This window comes from Nelusetta ayraudi, unplaced genomic scaffold (genome assembly GCF_046127955.1).
Source record: "Nelusetta ayraudi isolate G7.1 ecotype Tasmania unplaced genomic scaffold, CSIRO-AGI_Nayr_v1 ptg000031l, whole genome shotgun sequence".
Lineage (NCBI taxonomy): Eukaryota > Metazoa > Chordata > Actinopteri > Tetraodontiformes > Monacanthidae > Nelusetta > Nelusetta ayraudi.
In genome coordinates this window covers 3449861-3472626 of record NW_027466081.1, presented here as the reverse complement: position 1 = coordinate 3472626, position 22766 = coordinate 3449861, and the positions used below count along the sequence as shown (strand labels likewise).

Sequence of the window (22766 nt, the reverse complement as noted above, 5' to 3'; positions counted from 1 at the left end):
CCCCCGCCCCCACCACCACCACCACCCCATATCTACCCCCACGTCGTTTTGATCTCACGCGCGGCGACGATGACTCGGCGCGCCGCGCAAAAGTTTGTCGCGGGCTTTCTAGTCGCAGTTTGGGATTAACTTTGGACACTGTTGGTGGTGAGTTTGCGTCCCGCTGTCAACAATCGACGTGTGCGTTTTTTCCCCCCCTCCAACCCCGCCTTCTCCACTACTACTTTTTTTTTTTTTTTTTGTCTTTCTGTTTTGCTTCACCGCGTTGGACGCACGGCGAAGTGGCGAGTCGGGCGGGCGGACTTTCCCCCCCCCTCGAGAGAAATGAGTGAGAGGAGGCGATCTGCCGCAGCCCTGAGCTCGAGAGCCCACGCTTTTTCCGTGGAAGCCCTGATCGGCTCCAACAAGAAGAGGAAGCTGCGGGGCTGGGAGGAGAAGGAGCTGGAGTTGTCCATGGAGAGCCTCGGCGCGGACGGAGAGGACCCGGCGGCGCACTGTCTGGATATGGACCCGGGTCAGTCAGTCAGTCTGTCAGTCAGTCAGTCGGTCGGTCAGTCCGTCTGTCAGTCCGCCGCTCGATATGTTTCCCCAGGGGGGGACATCTCTTGTTTTGTGGGGCCGCAGAACAACACAAAGCGACCGTGGATCGCGGGGCTCGGCTCTGTGCATGCATGCAGGCTCATCCCGGTCGAGGTCCCGCCGTCTCAAAAGTTTGATTGTCGAGTTATTCTGTTGCCCTGCTGGTAGAATGAAGCTGACCGGCAGGCCCGCTGAGGGAATATCACTCAATATAATCTCAGTGAGATGTCCAAATACGCCACGAACGCTTCACCAAGGCCCACAATCCGACACCTCATGACACACTTAGTGCTGATTCTACTGTCATAACCGGGTGGATGGTGCTGCTTGAACTCCACCGTGACATGCTGATGATATGTGTATTGTTTTTTTTTTGTTTTTTTTAAATCTACATCTCAAAGCGTAAAGTTGTTGCTGCTGCTGGAAAGCGTTCGCCTCCAGGGTGGTTGGAGGCCTCTGTCTCGTGCGGGGGTCATCAAGTGTTTTGCGTTTATGTTTTGGGTTCCGAAGCCCTGCAACCTTCCATGATGAGGCCCGGTACCGTGACAGAGGAGAAAAGCATCCCAAAAAGGGCTCCACGGTTAGTTTTGCAACATAAACCGTGAAACACCCTTAAAATATGGCAGCCGAGACTAGAACGTGCGTGTGCGTGTTGATATGTTTTATTGTAAATATATTGTTATTATTGTTAAGACTGTCAAACACAGGCGCTGGAGGAGCGCAAACGCCCGGCGCGCCTACAATGGTATATTAGAATCTATTTAGGCCTGCATGTTTCCGCTTAAAAATAATGCAACAGTGGCCGAGTAAAATGATTGAATAATAATAATAATAATAATAATAATAATAATAATAATGATAATAATAATAATAATAATAATAATAAGGCTAAAATTTGACACTTGTTTAAAAAATAGAAATAAATATATTTTTGGAATTGAAATGCTCTGCTCTCCCGTGCAAAAATATAATTCTATTAATTCAATGTGAGCCATTAATTGTATATTTTGTTATATTTCCGGGGGTGGATTTAAATGCTCGCGGGCTCTTTTGTAACAACAACAAGAAAAAAAAAGAAAAAAAGAAACTGATTAGCTGTCGTTGAGTTTTTCCTCCCTCCACCCCCACATCCCTAAAAACCTGCCGCCGACAAGGAGCTGTTTCAATCCCGAGGTGACTTCTCGCTCCTGTGCGCCGCGCGGAGCTCTGAGACGTCGACACTTCATTTTTCAACTGACAGATACGAGGTGGTGCGGCAGGAAGCCTCGGGGCCCGCAAAAAACAGCGCCCCGTTGTTTGTGTAGAGACACCCCGAGTGACTCGGTTCACCCGAGGACACTGTCCGGATTATTAGCATTATTATTTCTATTTATCTATTTTAGTTTTTTTGTTAAATAAAACACATAGTCTTAATCTGAAAAAAAAACAACAACAACGCTTTTGATCCCCAACAATATAATGTAAGTGTGTGCAGAAGCAAACCGACGGGAAGTTCAGGCCTAACCGCCGGTTAGTGCGCTGACCTCCGGGTCGCTGCGTCTTTACGCACGGCTCCAGCCTACTGAGATGCGAAATAAATTTAAATTCAATGCCTCGCTGAGATAATTTTATCGCAGAATTGCAATATTAGTGATACCAAAAACCTGCGTTTGGTTTATTGGGTGACAAAAATTGACGGCGAAGGGGCAAAAACAAACCAAACCAAACCAAACCAAGCGGGCATCGGAAAAACCCGACCGCCATTGAACGAACCAGCAAGTTCCTGGGTCATTTTTTAAAAAAAACAACTGCTAAAATAGCTCAGAATTTCACCTCTAGTCGGGTTTTCTGAGACTTTCGGCTCGGGCGGCATGGAGGTGGTCCCTCGGCGGCCCTGCCTGCTCGCCCTCACCCAGCCGACGGGGCTCCTGGCAGGTTCAGCCAGCGGCTGCTGACCGGCTCCTACACCCGCCGCTGAGGCGCGTCGGGGCGGCTGTGACCGAGAACAGTGCGTCTCTGTGGTCAGATTATGTGGTTCGGTAGGAATCCTTAAACGCAGTCATTTCTTCTTCTTTTTTTTACGCAACTCCAGGCGAGTCTGGAAGCCTGTTGGTCGTATAACACGTTTATTAGCCTCCAAGACAAGGGCAGGACTGAGAGAGGCTCAGCACCGCCTGTCGAAACGGAGCCGCTCGGTCAGCAAGAGGAGGGAAAATAGTTTTTTACTCAACCTCACAAACTTACAAAAACATCCCCTAAAACTGTTTATTCTTAAGTCAATAAAAACGAAGGTCGGAGCTTCTTGCTGCGGCCTCGGATTGGCTTCTGAGCGCGCAGAACTTTCAACAGGGGCACCTGCTTTAACCAACGGGGATCTTAATTTGAAAATAATCAGAATTAAAAAAAATAAAATACTAGGATACGTTCTGTTCATAATCCTTCCAATCAGACGTTTAATCGGTTTACTTTGGACACCGTGTGTGTGTGTGTGTGTCTGCGCGCGCGCGCGTCAGCCGAGTTGCTGAAGCTTTTACTGCTTCCGTCGTGCCCGAGTCCCCGCGTTGAAACAGGTGCTCCCTTCCCTGTCCCCCCCAACCCCCATGCGCGTGTGCTTACTTTGTGATTTCACGGTTGACCTTTCACCCCGGAAATTCCGCCGCCCGCCGCCTTCACATTAAAACGCGTCTTCTTTCCAAATTTATTCCCGAGTCCGCCGCTTTTCTGTCGCGCTCGCACACGCACAAGCTGAAAATAGACATATTTTTGGCGGTTTTGTAAACGTCCTTTTAGAAAAATGTTTGGAAACGCTGCCACATCTGAGAGATTAGTTTCCCTTTCCCCCCCCAGCCCCCATTTTTTTTTTTATTAGAAACATCTAAAAAAAAAAAAAAAAATCCATGCTGCTGCCTCCAGCTCAAAATAGCTACAACTTACTAAAAAGAAAAGAAAAAAAAAAAAAGATAATTTGTAGGGAGCTCCCCATTAGAGATATTCCACCACATCACGGTTGTAATATCAAAAATAGCAGCGACCTCGGCTGCACTGACCTGCTCTCTGCTCGCTCGAATGTGCAGATGCGTTTAGTTTTCTGTTGAGATGGAAGCCCTCCCGGGGGAGCCGACCTGAGCGGGACTGCTGGTGAACTTTGACCCCCCCCCGTAGGGCCGGCTTGACGCAAGTGGCTCGGACGAATTCAGAGCCAATTAGTGGCCTGCTGTATGGGATGGCTGCAGGTCCCCTGGTCGCCCAGTGATGCTGACCGGGTGAATTCTTTTTGACTCATGATGGTATTTTCATTCATAGAGATGCTCCGAAGCCAGGCAATAACTGCAGGGAAAGGCTTAACGGTGCGCAACAGCGGACGGGGAAGTCTGATGCAGTTTCAGCCACTGCGGTGGTGGAAATCAACTCGTCCAGCCTGGGCAGTTCTGTGCAAATGTCAGTGTTTTCTGATAATAACTTGTGTTTTTATGAGACCATCCCGTCCTCTCTTGCTCCACTTTTTTTTTTTTAAATAATGTGCGCTAAGACACCTTTTTTTCCACTATCATCCCTCTGTGATGTCACAAGGGGGCACCGGAATCGCAGGTTGCGACCACCGGTCGTGTTATCGTTGTCGCATGCAGAAGCTGCAGAAAAATATTTGTTCGCAGCAAGTTGCAATCAAGCGATAAATATAAATAAATATTTCAGGATTTTTGTTTGAATTAATTCTGCAATTGTGCTCCAGTCATGGGAGCAAAACGACAGTGGAGACTTTGGGTATATGGTGTAAGGGACCTTTAACACAATGACATATGGAGGCGGTTCGAGTCAAACCACGGTTCGAGTTGGGTTTTCTTTTTCTTTTTTTTTGCTTCCACCTTCGTGTTAGCGCAACTGGTGTCCTCCAGCGTGATGACAGGGCGCCCGGCCTGAGTTGACAGGCCTCTGATTGGTCGGTGTGCCACTGATTTTCCTGTAGGTTTGGCCTGTGGAGCGCTCCTGTTTCTTCCCAGCGCCTCCTGTTGACTTCACATCCGCTTCACAGCGCTGAGATGCCGAGGCCCCCAAACTGGATTTTTCTGTTTGCATGTGTGTTGGCGGTTTTCCACTGAAGATGCCCCGAAATCTCAGTCCTAAATACAAAAATGAATTTAAACCCACACGACGGTTACTTTACTTTAGTTTTATCATTAACAGTGAGAATTTACAGCCTCAATAAAGCACCGATCTGATCCTTTTTCCTAAAAAAAAAACCCAAAACAATAAAATATAAAATTCTAATTTTAAATAAATGTCATTCTGCTGAGACAGTGCTGGAGTTGATGATGATGGAAGCCGTGGTGGCTGGACAGAGATGGTGTCTAACTGCGGGATGGACAAGCTGTCACACCACCAGACATTTATGGAATCATCAAACGTCCAGTAAAAAAACTGGAAAACCAGAACATAAAGTCTGAGACAGAACGTCTGCTTTTTTGTTAATTTTTTTTATTTGGGGTCCACTAAATTCGAGTAAAATTAGATTTTACTCCAGTCTTTTCTTTCAAAGTGCCAGTTACGTCCTTAACTTTTTTTTTTTTTTTTAATGATTTCCTGTCCTGGTGGTACCATCCTCCTCATGGCAGTGTGTTAGTGTGTCTGCACAAAAAAGAGGGAAAGTGTTGGTGCGTGACGGCAGAAGGCGATGGAAAAGTCTGCCTCTGCCTCTTTGTGGTCGTCACAACCCTTCGTCCCTCTTCCTCCTCCTTCTATCTCCTCCGACTCTCCCCTCCAGCAGCAGCAGCAGCAGCAGCAGCAGCAGCAGCAGCAGCAGCAGCAGCAGCAGCCTTGGCTCGGCCTGCTCAGCGGTGGTTTTTGCCCGGGATGCTGTCCAGTGTCTGCATTTGCATAACCATATTTGTGTGCCCCGCCGTCTGCCAAGTGAACCTCCCCAATGTCAGGCCGCTCAATAAATAATACATTATTGGATTCTCTCTCTCTTTTTTTTTTTTTTTTTTCAAAGAGTGATGGATTTGGAGCTGTAAATGCAATGAGCCAGAGTGTGTGCTGATGGTGCGAGGGTTTACTCGGGGTGATGCGTCGCTGAGGTGGAAGGTAGTTACTTTTTTAAAATTATCATATGAAAGAAGATAATTTTACGGGTTGGTTTTTTTTTTGTTCTTTTTTAACATTGTCATCTGTGTTGGGAAATTCTGAAGTTCAAAAAGCTTGATCCTTTACTGGCGAGCCGCAGTTCAAAATGAATTTTTTTACATGTCCCACACTCTAAAAAAAAATCAATCAATGTTTTGTGAGAACATTCTGTTTCCAGCCTGCCCCCCAAAAAACTTCCGAGACAGAATCATAATTCATCCTATTGGCTCCTTTCATGTATTTCTCAAAGCGAGAGCTTTGAAACAGCACTGTAAAAAAACAAAACCCGACCGGTTTTGATGTCACGAAGGGCATCGCAGCCTCCGCGCGCCTGCTTAGTTAACGCACCGTCCAGATGTTGTTGGCCGCCCCTTTTCCGTTCACTTGGGAGCTCCTCTGCTGTAAACAGAGGGCTAATTTGGCGGCGCCGCGAATTTGCGCCTCTCTCTGATAGTAACTGAAAAGCTGGAAAATGTAACGTAGCATTGGACTTCTAAAGAAAGAAATCGGTTTTGGCGTAAAATTGTGGTGCATTTTGCGGAGTTTGAAAACTTGGGGCTGCTTGTCGTTGAGAAAAATAAAAATGCTCGACGTCCCCGAAGTTCGGTTGACTTTGATTCCTCGCGGACAGATGGAAATCTTTTCCTGGAGGTCTGCGCCGCGTTCACGTCCCCCGCGCTCACCGACACATGTGACCGTGCCCGGGGCCTCGAGTGGTGGTCAGACTGGTATCGCCATAAAGCCAGGCACGTTTTCTTTTTTTTTTTGGGGGGGGGGGGGGGGAGTTGATCTCATCTTGATCTCATCTCAATGCTCCGTACTGTGTGGCCCCGGCAGTTTAAAGCGCAATAAGCTCGAAATGGCGTTGGAAAAAAAAAAAAAAAGAAAAGAAAGAAAGAAAGAAAAGGTTTTACACGCAACATTTACTCTGGTTCTGACACGAACCCCAGACCTCCGCGAAGGGCGCAGCCATGCAGACGGGGGGACCCACTTCGCTCCACCACCACCACACATGCCGGGGCAGGTGATTAGGAGCCACCGCGGCATCTCTGCCAAGTCCCCCCCCCCCACCCCCCCCTTCCCTTCGAAAGCGCGGAGCCTTTTAATTCCAGCCCCCTTGTTTCCACGGCGGGGCCTCCTCATCATTTTCACGCTCCCATTTCTCTCCCTCTCTCCCTCCCTCCATCATACCCGCCGCAGACTCGGAGGCCAGTCCCGGCTCGGACGGCGAGGGCCTCGCCGAGAGGACGTCGTGCTCCTTCGGCGCACCTGACGACTTGGCGCCGGGCCCCTGCGAGCCGTCGCCCGCCGCCACCATGGAGGAGATCCAGGTGGAGCTGCAGTGCGCGGACCTGTGGAAGCGTTTCCACGACATCGGCACGGAGATGATCATCACCAAGGCGGGAAGGTACGAAGGCTCCTCCCACTCCCCTTCTTCCTCCTCCTCTTCTTCGTCCTCTTCCTCTCTCAGTGGTGTAGTCAGTCTAGTTTATTCTACTCTGATTCACCCAGCCTCGTACACATCTGCCCGGCAGCAGCTGCTTCAGAACAACACACACACAAAAAAAAGAACCACCATGCTGAGGAATGCACAATGCAACGCATCCACATACAAGTGAAATAAGTGACATCATGGAAGACTGAGTACTTATACTGTCTAAATGTAATTCTATTGTAAGCAACACAAGATATGTAACCGTCATTTACAGCTGGACTTTAATTAACTGACGAACAGCAGATCACAAGGCAATTTTGTTAAAATACTTTTTTTTAAATAAATGATTAACACATATTTAAAAAAGTAACGTTTCATCAATCGGGTGCAAAAAGTGGCGCAAACACAAACACATGATCTGATGCGACACTAAAGCAACGGAACATAACATTTTTATGAAAATTTTAAACCAGAAAGTCAACGTTGTGACAAAAACAGACTGTTGCGTATCTTTGCGCATTTTTTCATTATTATTATTATTATTATTTTTTTTTTATTTTTTCAGTGGTTGTACGGTAATTTAGGACCTTTTTCTGGGTTATACCTGCGAATTACGTAGACTGCTCGCCCGCGGACGCAAGTCCATTCTGCGTCATACGTCGACGATAACCGACAGAGGTCAGGAGATCGCGACACGACGCGGACTTCGGGGGCACGGGCCGCGCAACTCCTCCTCGGAGCTCGTGTGTGCAGGGTGATAATGTGTTGCACATGCAGGCCGCTCGCTCCGTGTTTCGGGGGGAACTGCGCTGCTCCGCGGCGCGGCGGCAGGTTAGTAGAAGTAGGCTAGCTGGTTCTCATTAATGCGCCTGCAACACGCTTCCTCCCTCTCTCTCTCTCTCTCTCTCTCTCTCTCTCTCTCTCGCTCTCTCTCTCTCTCTCGCTCTCTCTCTCTCTCTCGCTCTCTCTCGCGGGGGAAAACAGCCTCGGCCCAGAGGCCTGGCTCAGAGGTTGACCCGCCGATCCCGCAGGAAGGACCTTTATCCCGACACTGATCCGCTTCCCCCCGCGCCGCCGTTTCCAGCAACATTTCCCCCTCCTGGAGATCCCCCCCCCCCCCCCCCCCCCCCCCCACCACTACTACTATCCTCTTCTGAAAACCCGTGTGATCGCGTTAAGTCTTTCAAACAATGTGAAGGCGCGCTGGCGGAGACGAGATCTGGCAATGAGCTCCTAGCATGTCGGTCTGTCCGTCTACTGGAATAGCGGAACATTTTAGGGGGAAAGTAAGAATCGTTTAATCAATATAGGTTTTTTTTTTTAATTGATTTAATATAGGCTGCAGTAGTTTTATTTTATTCTTCCTTTCTGAAACAAACAACCGAACATGACGTTTCAATTTTCCAACTTTTATTTTTATTCCACAAATTAATTATAAGCAGACTATCAGTGTTTTTTTTTGTTTGTTTTTTTTGTTTTTTATAAAAGTCTACAAGCAAAGTTGAGTCAAAAAAGCAAAAAACAAAAAATGGTAGAAATAAATATAAAAAATAGACAATGTCTTCACTTACATGTGTATATGCATGTGTACATATATATTATATATAGATGCACATGTAAATTTATGTAGTATGCATGTATGCACACACACACACACACACACACACACACACACACACACACACACACACGCACACACAAACATCAAAGCGCGTGCGAACATCATTCCTCTCTTTTCAGTTTCACGTGTGAGCTGCAGCCTATTTGTGAAAATGTGTAAAATAGTTGTGGTCGCGCTATTTCAGCCCCAAACTTCTAAAACCCCGGGGTGTTTTTCATTTTCATCCCCCACCGTCGCCTTTCTCCACAGCTTTTACCTTCTTCTTTTTTATTTTTTATTTTTATGAATTACTTCTAAATTGGTCATCGACTCATTGCGTTGCGCGTCAGTCACTTTGCGCTGAGGCAGAGTGCGGGCGGACGCTGCCATCTCCGGTTGGATTTCACGGCCTGCTCATAATAAGGCCATAAATCCGGTGGAGAAGGGAAGCAAAAAAAAGGGAGCAGCCCTCTCTTCCTATTACAGTCCCGGATTTACGAGCCCGAAATGAAAAAGGGGGGAAACGCTTTGTTTGAAGTGAGAGAGAGAGAGGGAAAAAACAACGTTTAAAGTTAAACTCCTCCTCGGCTCCGCGTTTAGATTTTTCCTGTTTTCTTATTTCTTTTCTTTTTTTTTTTCCAAAGATAATTTATTTTTTTTATTTTTTTTTATCTATCTAAGTGTTAAAAACTTGAGCATACGACTGGAATGGCTGTCACGTGAGAAAAAATACGTTTGGGTGTGTTAACTTAAAGAGCCGTTTCACAACACCAGAGAGAAAAAAAACCTGTCACTAAATATAGTTACTGATAATAAAATATTTGATTTGAAATTATTTAAAGACTATATATATATATATATATATATATATGTATGTATACATATGTGTGTGTGTATATGCTATTTTATATATAATATTTATATACATATATAATATTTATATTTTTCAGGAAATAAATAATGAATGATTAATGATTTTTCACCAGGCATGAAAAACCAGCAATCAATTCTTTTTCACTGGTTCATCAACACGATTGACTTCATAGTTGGAGTTTGAGTTAAAATGAACTACACAGTAGCCAAAGTCGATTTTGAAACGCACTTAAAATCAAACAGAAAGACATTTTTTTTTAAATTATTATTCTAAGACAGGCTATTCGAAAGAGCAGTCTTAAACGTGTCCGAGTGTGTGTGTGTGTGTGTGTGTGTGTGTGTGTGTGTGTGTGTGTGTGTGTGTGTGTGTCAGTCTGACGGATTCACTCAGCACTGCACAAACATGGCTGTGTTTACATCAGCTGCGCGGCTGCACAGAGCGGCGGAGGGAGAAACTCGCTGCCCGAGTAGAAAAACATCCAAGTTCTCCTGAAAACAGGGTTGATTTTTTTTTTTTTTTTTTTTTTTTTTTTTTTTGCCATGTGAAGACAATATTCGGTCTATTTCAGTCCGGAGAACTGCATTTATTTTTTATTTTTTTTATATTTTTTTTTTTACCGCGCATCAGCTATTTTTGTCACGGAGTGTCTGTGCTCAATTATCAGCTTGCGCAATAATAAGAATTAGCTTTCTTGCAATTCGTTGCCGTGATTTGTATTGCAATATATTAATTATGTGACGTCATTTAAAACATCCTTCATTGTGTTAATTAAGCTTTTATTTATGATGGTGGCTGTTTCCTCTCTCACACATGTGGCTTGTTGAAGGGATATGACACTGATTTACTTTTCGTCACGTCCTCATTGGAACAGTGCGTTTTTCATAAACTTCCTGTTTTGTTGAAACTTTTTACTAACTTTTTACGGTTACTCCCCCTACTTTTGAGCTATTTCATTGTGAAAAGCAACGTTTTGACTTGTTTCATCGACACAGGTATACTATGCCATTATACCTGTGTCTGTGTTATGGTCTAAATCTGCAAACTATGGCCCGGGGGCCACATGCGGCCCTTTAAGCTTTTTAATCCGGCCCGCCGAACTTTAAGAAATTGCATTCGAAAGCAAGTCGTAAAATAGCTGTATTTTTCCAGTGTTTTAAGAGTCATTTCAATAAAGAGCTAAATACCATGGGGCTTCAAAGACGTAGTTTGTTGTAACTTTGCTTTTGTTCATTTTCAATTGACATAAAACCACATGTTTTCTATGTATCCCATGATATATTTTTCCTCCTGTAAGGTGGGTCACCAAAACACTCCATCCATCTGCTGCTGCTCCAGCCCCCTCTGTCAAATTTTAGAACCCACTGTGGCCCCACCTCTGCTGTAAACAGTGTTCTGGAGGAAATAACATGTTTAATGTTTGAACTGTTTGTCATGGCATTTTTTTTTCTCCCCGCCCCCCCCCCTCGTCAGGAGGATGTTTCCTGCCATGAGAGTGAAGATTGCAGGTCTGGACCCTCACCAGCAGTATTACATCGCCATGGACATCGTGCCGGTGGACAACAAGAGATACAGGTCAGTGGCTGTGAGTGTGTCCTTGCGCGACAGCATGGTCGCCGGTTGAAGGTTCATAAGTGATGAAATCTCGCCCATCCATCTTGGAAACCTCCGGCAGAAATCGTTTTCTGATCCGGTGAGTTTCCGTGCAATTTTGAATTCATCGGAAAGAAGATGAAGAAGCGATGCAGTAAATCACAGCAAACTTATAGTTGGAGATTAACGCGAATGCTGCTGTGTGTGAATGTTTGTCCATAAAGGGTTCCCTTCCATTTAACTGCTGTCTATGGGCTCAAAACCAGGCTGGCGATCCAGATGGATCATCTGGATCAGAAAAGCAACAGCAAAATTATCAGTTCAGAAAAATAATTATCATAACTTACTCACAAATGCACAGGCGTTTCTTCTCCAGACAAAAAGCAACACCTTTTACTTCAACATACCACTGGGGGAGCTTTAACCCCTCCAGATCCCCAACGGACCCCTCCCCCACCCACACCCCCCCACCTCCCCCACCCACCCTGGGGCCTCTTGGCCGAGATATTAAAACGTGCAAATGGACGGACGTCAACCGTTGCAGATGCTTCAGACCGACACAAAAGTAAAAGCTGCTTCCATCCATCCCCTCCAAAAAGCCTTCAGAAATCCTTTAAACAAATGCACAGCTGTGCATAATATGCACAGTTGCATCTGCATGAGTGCTCCCCCCACACCCGCAACCCCTCCAATTCCCTCCACTAGACTTCTGCCGCTGCCACAGCTGGACAACAAAACTGCATTTTCCTGGAACGCCTTTCAAAATGTCAGACGGAGCATGAACGTGTCGACCTCCAGCTAGCTGGACCTGCCGGCTCTCCTCTGAACGCCACACACCTCGCGTCCGACTCGATTGAGCGAAGACGCCTTCGCACGGGCGAAGTGGGCCGAAAGCGACTTAAAAAGAGCCACGGCGGCCACGTGATGGATCTCTGGGGATAAGCAGCGAGACTCGTATCCCCCGGACCGCAGCGCCTGAAGTGGAAGCCAGCGAAGTTGGGGGAGGTGGGGGGGGGGGGGGGGGGGGGGGTTGAAATATTCATCATCCCAGAGGCTGCTTGCAAAATAGGATCAACCCTCAGACTCACACGGTGGAATAGGGGCAGCGGGGGAGGGAGGGAAGACAGGATGAAATGGAAAGAAAGATTTCAAAGCCGCTGTCGTGATGCGGCGGGCCAACATCGCAGGCAACTCCAGTGGAAATAAGATGAGGGAAAGTTGTTTCGTTTTCAGAAGTTTCCTCGACCCACTTTTCTGCGAGCGACCCTCCGCTTGTCACGCCGTGCCCTGACGAGGATTTTAACCAATTAGAGCCTTTCAATAGCTGTGCAAAAAAGCTGGCACTTTGAAGAGCGTCGTTGGGATTACTCCATAAAAGTAATCTAATTACTTCTTCAACTACTCTGTGTCAAAAATAATGAATTACTAATTACTCTCGTGAAAAAAGATAAAGTCACAGTTGCCCAGTGCTTTGGAATAAACTTTGTTAAAGTGCAATTTTTTTTAATTCCAGATATTGACTCTGCCCTCTTAACGTGCATGAAACATCGTTGCTTTTGTTTCTTTTTCTAAATTCCAGACATTTTGTGGATGATAAGACATTTTTAGCTTGCAAAAGATTTCGGAGAAGTAATGGAATCGTTTCGCGATAAAGTAATTATCATATAATTACCGGTTTTGCCACAATAATCCCGATTACTCAGAAAGTTGTTTCATTACAGTAGTGGATAACTTAGTAATAGATTACTCGACAGCACTGACTTTGAACGGACGATCGAACAGAGCAGAAATCCAATGTGAAAGGGATAAAACTGAAAACTAAATTAATAACCGCATCAGTGGGAACACTGTAGGTTATTATTGCCATCGTTATATTTTGATTGAAGTTATTTTGAGCTGTTGGCAATGCTCAAGGAGCGCTGCACCTTTTTGGCGGCCCCGATGTGAAAAGCCTGTAAGTGGTTCTTTTATGTTCCCGTATGGAACATTACCGCAGGTAGAAATAGCTGCAAGCTGCTTTGTGAACGAGAACAGTAACGAGTAGAGGAAAAAAGAGCTCTGGTGTAATTTGTCCTCAAGACAAAGCAAGGTTTCTCCTCATGGTTCCACTTCACCAAGGTGATGAAAGTCACCCCTTCATGTATTAATGGCTTATTACATAAAGAGCAACAGGCCGGAGACTTTCTACGTGTCACTTAGTGAACTTCCAGCTGTCAGATGTGCAGCTGAACGTCAACATCAGTTGCCTTCTCCATCTGTCTTCCACTTCCTGTCTCCAGTTCCGACCGTAGCAAGAGCTCCTGTCCGTCCCATGAGTGACTTGATTGACTTGGGCTCCGTTTTAGGTGCCCGTAAATGTTAAATCGATGCCCTGCTCATTAAACTTTCAACATTCAAATGCACTGTAGTGTTTGAAGCCACATGGTTTTAAACATTAGCTGGAAGCTGCTGAGTACTGAGGAACCTGGCTGCTCAAAACGTCCTCCTACTTTCTTCCTTTCAGTCCTCAAACACAAACACACAAACACATGCGCCTTGGGCTAATTCGTAACAGATCCTAAACTATTGAAATTGTTTTTCAGGTTCTGCATAGCAGGACATGCCTGGTTATCTAGAAAGCAACATGTTACTTAGCCCTCTGTTTGCAACCTGTCGCTAAGAGCGAAGCCCCGTTTGACCCTCCAACATGTTTGGAAGGGGACGAAAACAGAGGACGGTGGTGTGAGTGTGTGAGACAGCCAACACCCGGGTCTGGCTGGTGTTTACCCCGGGGAACCGGGAGAGGTGCCAGCACCTTTTGTGATGTCACAAAGGGCACCGCCGGATGATCTCCAGAGCTGCACAAAAGAAGTCAAGGACCTCCCTTCCTCGTTTCTGAGTGCAGTTCACTGCCGGGGTACAGACTTTGGATGACTGTTATTAAATCTTGGCCTGTGCGTGGTCTTTCCATCACATGAAACCCCGAAAGGACTCGACACACTTCCAGCCTATTTATTTCTCCAACAGTAAATCTAAATCTAGCTAATCTGGCCTGTAAACCTAAACATCCCGACATTTAAGCCCGTCTGGAAGTGGACGTGTTGCAGCGGTGACATCATGGCGCGTCCGTCATATCTGTGCATGAGAATGTTTTGTGCTTTTGGTCTCTCGGACCCACACACACACTCACTCACACACACACACACACACACCTCCAGTTAGCTCTCAATGTGTAACTCAATAGTAATATTTTACTCTGTCGGTACAGTAACCTAATCTAGAGTCCGCGCTGGGCCTGTGTGTAAACGTGCGTGCGTGGGAGAGTTTATGTGCATGCCTGCCTCTGTTACATTATACACCGTGTGATGAGCTGAGAAAGCTCACACACACATGCGTGCACACACACACTCACACTCTTGTCAACCTGTTTTTGCTTTCTTAACGCCGCGAGGCTCCTCGTGCGAGTGCGCGTGAGAGACATGAGGAAAAAAGGGGCGAATGAAGCCGTTCGTATCTGCCAGCTCTGTGGTTGTGGTGTCAGCCCCCACCCCACCACCAACCCCCACACCTCACCCTTTCCCCCATCTGTCCAGCGAGAGTGTCACATAAAGTCGGCTCTTTATTGATCGCGCCGGTGCCAGATGGCAGATTTATGGAAGATGAAAGCGAGGGGAGGCTAATCAGATTTCCAGTCCTGTTTGGAGCTTGAGTTTCCGCGTTGCCTGATGCTCGCCCCGCTCCGCCGAGCGTAACCCCAAACAGCTCTCCAAACAGGAAATTACACACAACGCCTGGCACCCTACGCATGTGCGTGTTTTTGCGACGGTTCTGAGTCGCAGCTCACGGTGCTTTGTGTGAGATCCACTAAACAGGTGTTGGAATTCTTTCAAAGCCGTTTGAGTGCAAACAAAAAACGTTTTGCATTCATAAACATAGCGACACATACAGAATAATTGTCCACGTTTAAGGTCAAAGCTGGATGAGATTCCATCTTGACAGTCATGACAAACAAACTTGTGAACCAGACCCTTAAGAGGTCATCAAAGTCCTGCAGTGCAGCCGCGCAGTGCAGTTGTACTGCTGAGATGCCAAGCGCAGATCTGTCCAGAGGAGCTCTGATCTGAATCATTTGTGGCAATCTTCTAGAAAACAGAGGCGGAGCTACAGTCAGTTTTTTTTTTTTTTTTTAATATTAATCTTTTTTATTTTATTTATTTAACCTTTATTTAACCAGGTAGATCCCACTGAGAGGAAGAACCTCTTTTTCAAGGGAGACCAAGATGGCCAAGATGGGCAGCAGCGAATACAAAACACAGTTACAAATGAAACATTTATAGATTTTACACAGATAAATCACAACCAAAATAAAATGGCTAAAATAAATTAAAAGTAAGCAAGCAGAACACAAAGTACAAAGTCCTCAAAAATGTAAAAGTCCTCAAAGAAATTAACCCTGTTAGTTTTCAGTTATTTTGCAGCATATTCCAATGCTAGAGGTGCAGAAAAGACAGAAGCCTTTTTGCCCAGTTCAGTACGTGCATATGGAACAGAAAGCAATAGTGTAACCTTGAGAACGGAACGAGTAAGGACAAGGACTTCTCTGAGCAATTCGTGAGGAAATACAGGAAAGCATTAGTTTGAGTATTGCCTTGTATATGAAAGTCTACCAGTGACTGAGCCCTCGGGTGGCCAGAGCAGACCATCCGACCTTAGAGTATAGCTCACAGTGGTGGGCCAGTGGTTTACAGTTGGTAATGAACCTCAAAGAAGCACGGTATAAAGATATTTAGCAGAAGCATTCATGTATGAAAGATCTCTGTCATCAAGCACTGGCAAGAAGGTACTGTAGCAGCAACCAAGTCGCTTTTTCGAAAATAAAAACCCAGTTTTATCCTCAGCTTCATCACAAGCTTCTCTACATGCTGATTGGAAGTGAGGGAGTCGTCAATTACGGGTCCAGGTTTAGCTGTCTGGTCAGGGAAGCTGGTGCAGTAGCCTCTAGACAGCAGCTACTGAGGTGTGGATGCTGCAGTGTGGTCACTTTGATTCGAAATTGTGTATTCCCCCATTGTAAGTCGAGCAAAGAACAGCAGTGAAGGCTTTTCTCGAGCCCTTGACCAGCTGTGGATGCAGTTCAGGTCAACATGGCAGTGCCTTGCAACCACGGAAAACCTGTCCTCAACTGACTCGACCGCTATTTTTTCCCCCCTCCAACCTTGAATGTAATAAACAGACCATTTCTCTGTTTTTCTTCCATTCATTTTTCTTTTCAAACTGCCACCCCTTTGCAAAACCTACCATTGGCTCCTTCGTAAACCTGCAAAATGAGTTTACCGGCTTTGGAAAATGTTTCCATCCGGTGCATCAGGTCAGACTTTGGGACTGCTTTGACATTAATCTTGCATCTACTGCGTCTATTTTCTTTTTCCCTTTAAAAGTGCCGATTATTTGAAGTGCTCCGCTCCGTCGTCAGCAGAAATTCTGAAGAATCTATCAGTGGCCGACGCTAGATGAGGTATCAGGTGTGTGACTCACTCATGTGACTCAGTCATGTTGGCTTAAGCAGAGGTCCAGACATCTGAAGAAGCCTTCCAATTGCAAAAAAAAGTGGGAAAAAAATGAGAAAGCACAAATTTACTGTTTATCTCTCCGCTTATTTGTCTGCTGGGATTACTTACAGTGTGTTTGCTGCAAATCTAAAAGAAAAACAAAATAGTTGAGAACGATCTGAGAATTAGTGGTTTTGACTGTGGCAGCGTAACTAAGCCCTGATTTGTTGTTTTTGCTTTATAAATATGCATTTTTTTGTACACAGTGGGTTTTCCAGTGTCATGCGCGAGCCTTTTTTCTTTCTTGTGGCACGGGGAGGCGTGCACTTTCCCCCTTTTTATTCAAACGTAATTACACGGCTGCGCCAAGCGTGCGTGTTCTGGTGCTGTGAGGACCGCCGCGAGGCTTCACCCAGCAGAGCGAGGACATTCTTGGGGTGTGAGGACTTCTCTGCCGTCCGCTCGCAGCTTCGCCTTTAAATTTTTTTAGGGGGCCGAAGGCTTCAAGTGAACTGAGGTCGGAGTCGGTTGCGCTGCGGTCCGGGTTTGGTGTCGGGATCCGAGACCGTACGAAAAAAAAAAAGTAAATGGAAATCAATATAAAGCTTTACAAGTGTGTGTGTGTGTGTGTGTGTGGAGAGTGGCGCAGCCCGTGGAGGCAACAACAAAGCGACCAAATGAGTGTTTTGTCTGTGTTTGATGGGTGAGTGATGACTCTGGCAGATTAAACTCTCACCACCGAGGCCAGAACTAAAGGCTAACAGCTGCAGCTTCACACTCGCTCTGCCCCCCCCCCCCCCACCGGCCCGCACTTCTCTTTCTCTCTCTCTTCCTGTCCCTGTCGTGACGACTTCCTCCCTCACCTGCCCCCCCCCCCCGACCCCACCGACCCCCCCCTCCTCCGCATTCCTTCCTTTTATCGTTCGACGTCCAACGCTGATCACGCCGGCTCTTCCTCCGTCCTCTTCTCTTCATTCCAACGCCGTCTGTTTTTCTTTATTTCCGTCCCTCTTTCCCGCCGTCCTCCTCTCGCTCCTCTCTTCCCCTCTGCTTTTTAACGCCTCGTCCTTCTCTTCCTCTCTGTCTCTCTATCCCTCCCTCCCCTACCTCCCGCTGTTTAACGGTCACGACGCCCCCAAGAGTGCCAAAACCCATCATCAAATGTTTTGACGGGGCCTTAATTGAAAAGTATGCGGCCGATGCCGAGTGTCAGGCCCCATGTGGAATATGGCGCTGTTGTGTGGGGAAAAGAAAAGAAAAAAAAAATCGAGCGCGATAAAAAAGCAACAGATGAGATTTTTTTTGTTTTTTAAGAAAGTGGTGTTGTGGCAGCGTGGTGTGTTTTCAGTTTGTAGGAAGAGGGCAGGCGCTGCGGCTTGGATGAGACTTTCTCTGCAGCAGGAACCTCCAACATTCAGAGTCAGTTTCGACGTTTTATTCCGTTCAAAGCAGGAAGGTGACGAGCGGAAACGCATCACTTAGAAACCTGAGTGTGAAAGATCAGATGGCAGTTGACGAGGCTCAGAGAGTAAAATATAGCAGTTTTTAAATGAAGTTTTTGTGTCGAGCATTTTAGGCAAGGTATGAGCCCCTACAGCCTCATTAAAGACAGAAAGACGATTTGACATTTTAGACCAAAGTCAAGACAAGTTACAGTTCCTCACAACATCATACATAAAACAGAATGCAGATATAGGATCATTTATTTCTATATCTGAAAATTCAGTTGTGGAATTTTCACATTTGTCTAATAATGTCACAAAAATAAGCTCCCGCAACTTGAAAAGGTCAAAATACATTAAACATTTAGATTTAGATTTTTTTTTTTTAATAGTTTAAATTTGTGAATGAAAATTAATCGCAATTATTAAAAAAGATAAAAAGAAAAATTAACGATATTTCTTTTTTCTTATCTTATCCCATAGTGTGTATTGTGAAGTCTTCAGACTTGGAATGCGTGAAAACCTGTATGATGAAAGTGTTAAACCCTGAGAACAACAACGGATTTATGTGCTGCAAAGTCCAAATATGCAGGATAGCAGGACCCGAGTATTTTGCATTAATGACTGGGCTGTCCACTGTAAAAAAAAAAAGAAAAAAAAGAAATCTTAATGAAATTAATAAATAAATTAAAATAAATAAATGAATAAATTCAACAGTATTTGGATTGTGCGTGTTTGCTCACTGACCCTGCTCCTCGCCTCCCAGGTACGTGTACCACAGCTCCAAGTGGATGGTGGCCGGGAACGCCGACTCCCCCGTGCCGCCGCGCGCCTACGTCCACCCGGACTCCCTGGCGTCGGGGGACACCTGGATGCGGCAGGTGGTCAGTTTCGACAAGCTGAAGCTCACCAACAACGAACTGGACGACCAGGGACACGTAAGAGGCATTCAGAGTCTTACACATCTGTCACAGCAAAGAAGGGGAAAGAAAAAAAAAAAAAAAAAAAAAAATCTCGATCTGACTCAGCACATGTGATTTCAAAGTTTCATTGCTGGGAACCACAAAAGATGATTTTTAAAACCGGCAGTGGGAGGAGGGAAAGGGGGGTGGGGGTGGGGGGGGGGGGGGTCGGGGGGGTGGGGGGGGACTCGCAAAACCTTCACTTTTGATTGGGATCTAATACAAATCACCGAAAGCTGAACACAATTCAAGATGTTCCGGTCCCCGAATCCGTCATTATGTCAGAACCCCTCGAGCTGTTACTCATTAGTTTAATTTCTTTCCTTTCTGTCATTTCACGGGTCGGTGGCAGCGAGGGGCAGCGCTTGGAGCGCCGCGGCGGCCGTTGGACTCCAAACGCCCTCGACTGGTTTCCTTAACAGCCGAGCCCCGCTCTCCTTCTCCAGACCGGCTCTGGCCGCGAATCGATCCCTCGCTCGCTCGCTCGCCCTCCCACGCTCGCACGTCTGCGGAATAATCCACCCGGGCTGCTTATTACGAGGCCTGCGGATTAGCGTGGAGCGACATTAGAGGCCTGGGATCCCAACCCCCGCGCACCGTGTTTTTTAATGTATAATATTCATTTCCTGCGAGGCCGTGCAACGCTTTTGGTCGCGAAACCGTTTCATTAAAGGCACTTAATGATTGAATGTGATTTGCAGTCGTGCGCCCGGGCAGCAGCTCCCTCGCTCGGGCGAAAATTCGAGTCTGACCACAATCTTCCAGATTTACAACCTCGCTCGCCGCCAGACAGTAACGGAGGGAAAGGAGGGGGGGGGGCTGAGCGCCCCGGCTCGGCATTCTCATTGGCTCCTGGCTGCCTCAGATGTGTAATGTGGGTTTCGTAGGTGAAATGTTGAACTGCGGCGCAACAAGCGCGGCCGCAATTTGTCTGATTTACTGCCCTCCTCATGTTTAATCAGCAAGTGGGCGGCGAGCGAAAAGGGAGTCCCGTATTTGCACTTCATACGGGCGGAAATGGGGTCTGGGAGAAAAGCGTGCCGGCTTCGGATTGGCCCCCGGGGTTCAAAAGTGTATTCAAATCGATTTGGGGGGGGGGGGGGGAATGGAAAATTAAAAAGATCGCGCAGCACATTCCGTCGCCGCTGCGAGGTGTTTCGCTGCTCAGTTGCAGTTCTACGAATGCCAAGTTTGAATAAAAAAAACATAGTTTTAGCTAAGACTGCAACGATTCCTCGAGTAATTCAAGTAACAAAAAATAATTGTGGAATTTCATCCACCTTGAGGCGTCGTTTAATTAAATTTAAAGCTCACGTTTCGCGCGGGCTCTGCGACGGATGGAATTTTCAATTAATTAATTGATTACCCAAATATTCGATAGCTAGTTTTAGCATTATTTACCATCCCTCACATGAGTGGAATTCAACTTGAAGACCATCCTCCAGTGTTTCATAGCATAGCATTGTTTCAATCAAGTTCTTCAAGAGCCCCTAAGTGGCAAGGAATAGACTGGCACAACTTGTTTAACTTATTTAACGGTCTTGCATCAAAGGTTGCCTTCTCAGATCTCTATTTGAAATCCCTGACTCAAGAAAGGTCCCTTCAAAGCACCAAATTAAGCCCTCTGTTTGCAGCCTCCTGTGGAAATACTTGAGTGCTCACCTCGTGCCACAAGCAAAGCTTATTGGGGTCCTGACATGTGTTCAGGAAGCAGTTAAAAATCAAGGTGGTCTTAGAGGATGGATCCAACACCTGCCGGAGTGTGCACTGCAGGGGTATCACTGCCCTTTTTGACATCACAAAGGATCAATTTCCAGCTCCATGTGTTGCGTAAAATGCGATTTTCAGTCAGCGTAGAAAAAAAAAAAATAGATCAATGTCACTACGTTGAACCTCAAGTGTTTTCACAGGGTTTTCTGCAACATTTTAGCTAATCAGATCAGTCAATTCAGGTCAATGTTAGCTTCATTTGGTTTCCCCAGGAGAGGTTGATGTTTCACTGAGTGAGAGTATCTGCTGCCCAAACTTAAGCTAATTTATCCAAGCGCTAAACCAGCGGACTGTCCCTCCCTCCCACTGCAACCAGGGAGCTAATTCAAGTCTGAAATGCCTCTAATCGGTGCCTTCACTGAAAGGTGAGCTCCCCTTTCAAAGATCGAGCCGGCTGACGACGCTAACGCTACTGAGTAGGAAAGCAGCGTAGGAACATTCAGAGGTTGTGGCGGGAACGGCGGTTTCCGGTTTCGCATAACAAAGCCGCGTGTGGATGAAAAAAAACAAAACAAAACAAAAAAAAGCCTTCCCGCTCGGTCACGGCCTCGCCGATGATCACATCGGCTCGGCGGCGACAAATGTAATAACACATGGGTCGTAGTGGGCGAGGGATCACATCAGAGCGAGGGCTAACTTCACCCCTGCTCCGCTTTCCCCCGGAGGGGCCTTCAGAGGCCAAAGGAAATTAATTCTGGAGTTTCCTGTGTGGGAAAGCTCGGCACCTCGTCCTCGTCCTCCCTCCCTGGCTCCGCAGTCGGAAACACAAACCGTATGAAGCTGACGGGCACGAGTACTAATGCTTGTTCTATCTCCCGCAGCAGGATCAACAACAAATCCCCTCGGCGCTAACTTCTTGTACGTCACCGGAGAAACATGTGGGACGCTGACATCCAAGAGGCGCTTACGTCTTCGTGTTTTCAATCGCTGCAAGAGACGAAAAAAAAACATCCAAACAAACAAAAACAACCCACGCGATGAGGCATCCGTCGGTCAAGAACAAAAGAAGAAGAAGAATTATAGAAAAACGCTTTACGACAGTTCATACTTTTATGTGTGTTTCATCACGCTGGGATGGGAACTTTTTTTTAAAATCACAGAATTAAAGCAAAAATTTGATGGCAATAAAAACAATTTGTTTATTTATTTAGTTAGTTAGTGACTGAAACAGATGGAAATGGGAAAAACATTATTTTTTTTCCCCCTATTCACAGCAGCGCTTTAAAACACTCGCAGCAACTCTCGCTCACACTCAGGATGTCTTTGACCGTCCACCGAGCTGTGAACGGCACGCGGCTCGGTGCGTGAGCAACTATATTTAGCAACTCTTCGGCCACCTCGGGATCACGTATGCAAAGTTTTGCAGCCGCTCGTTTCATGAGGAAATTATTAGTGGCTGGTTGGCTCGAGGTCTGTCGCCTATTTCCTGTGAGTAAGATGAAACAGAGGAGCGAGTCAGGCGGCTTAGCTGAGGCTTTTTCAGATGTGTTTTAATACCGGCGAAACTGTTGTGCTTTTACGCCATGCAGATGGGATATCTGCACGGTTGTTCCTCTGGGGGGAGGGGGGGGGGGGGGGTTGGTGTAATGCTCTCGACTACTGTTAGAAGTGTAACATGAATTAATCAGCCTAATTGCATTTGAGTTGAACTTGTTAGCATGATGTGCCGTGAACGGCCAGCGAGCCTCCTCACATGAGCTCAGGCTGCGTGGCTCTTTGAAATTTGAAAACAACGCCACCCCCCCACCCCGCCACTGCTGCATGAAACTGGTTTCCGCTGGGGGCCGTCCGCTGGGGGCCGTGCAGCCGTGACAGAGGATCAGTGGGGCTAATTGATGCCGGAGAGGATTTGCATGTATTGAATTTTTTTTATTTTTTTTTGGGAGACT

The 22766-nt window shown here is 46.4% G+C and overlaps 1 protein-coding gene across 1 annotated transcript in view; it reads left to right on the top strand.

Moving 5' to 3' along the window:
* tbx15 (T-box transcription factor 15) overlaps nucleotides 1–22766 on the top strand; it is a 33396-nt gene continuing 10630 nt past the window's right edge. Inside the window, exons 1-4 of the mRNA XM_076030885.1 lie at nucleotides 1–514; nucleotides 6877–7084; nucleotides 11056–11157; nucleotides 18912–19083. Of these exons, the coding sequence (XP_075887000.1) occupies nucleotides 325–514; nucleotides 6877–7084; nucleotides 11056–11157; nucleotides 18912–19083 (672 nt within the window). The 5' untranslated portion in view covers nucleotides 1–324. The remainder of the gene's footprint in view (nucleotides 515–6876; nucleotides 7085–11055; nucleotides 11158–18911; nucleotides 19084–22766) is intronic.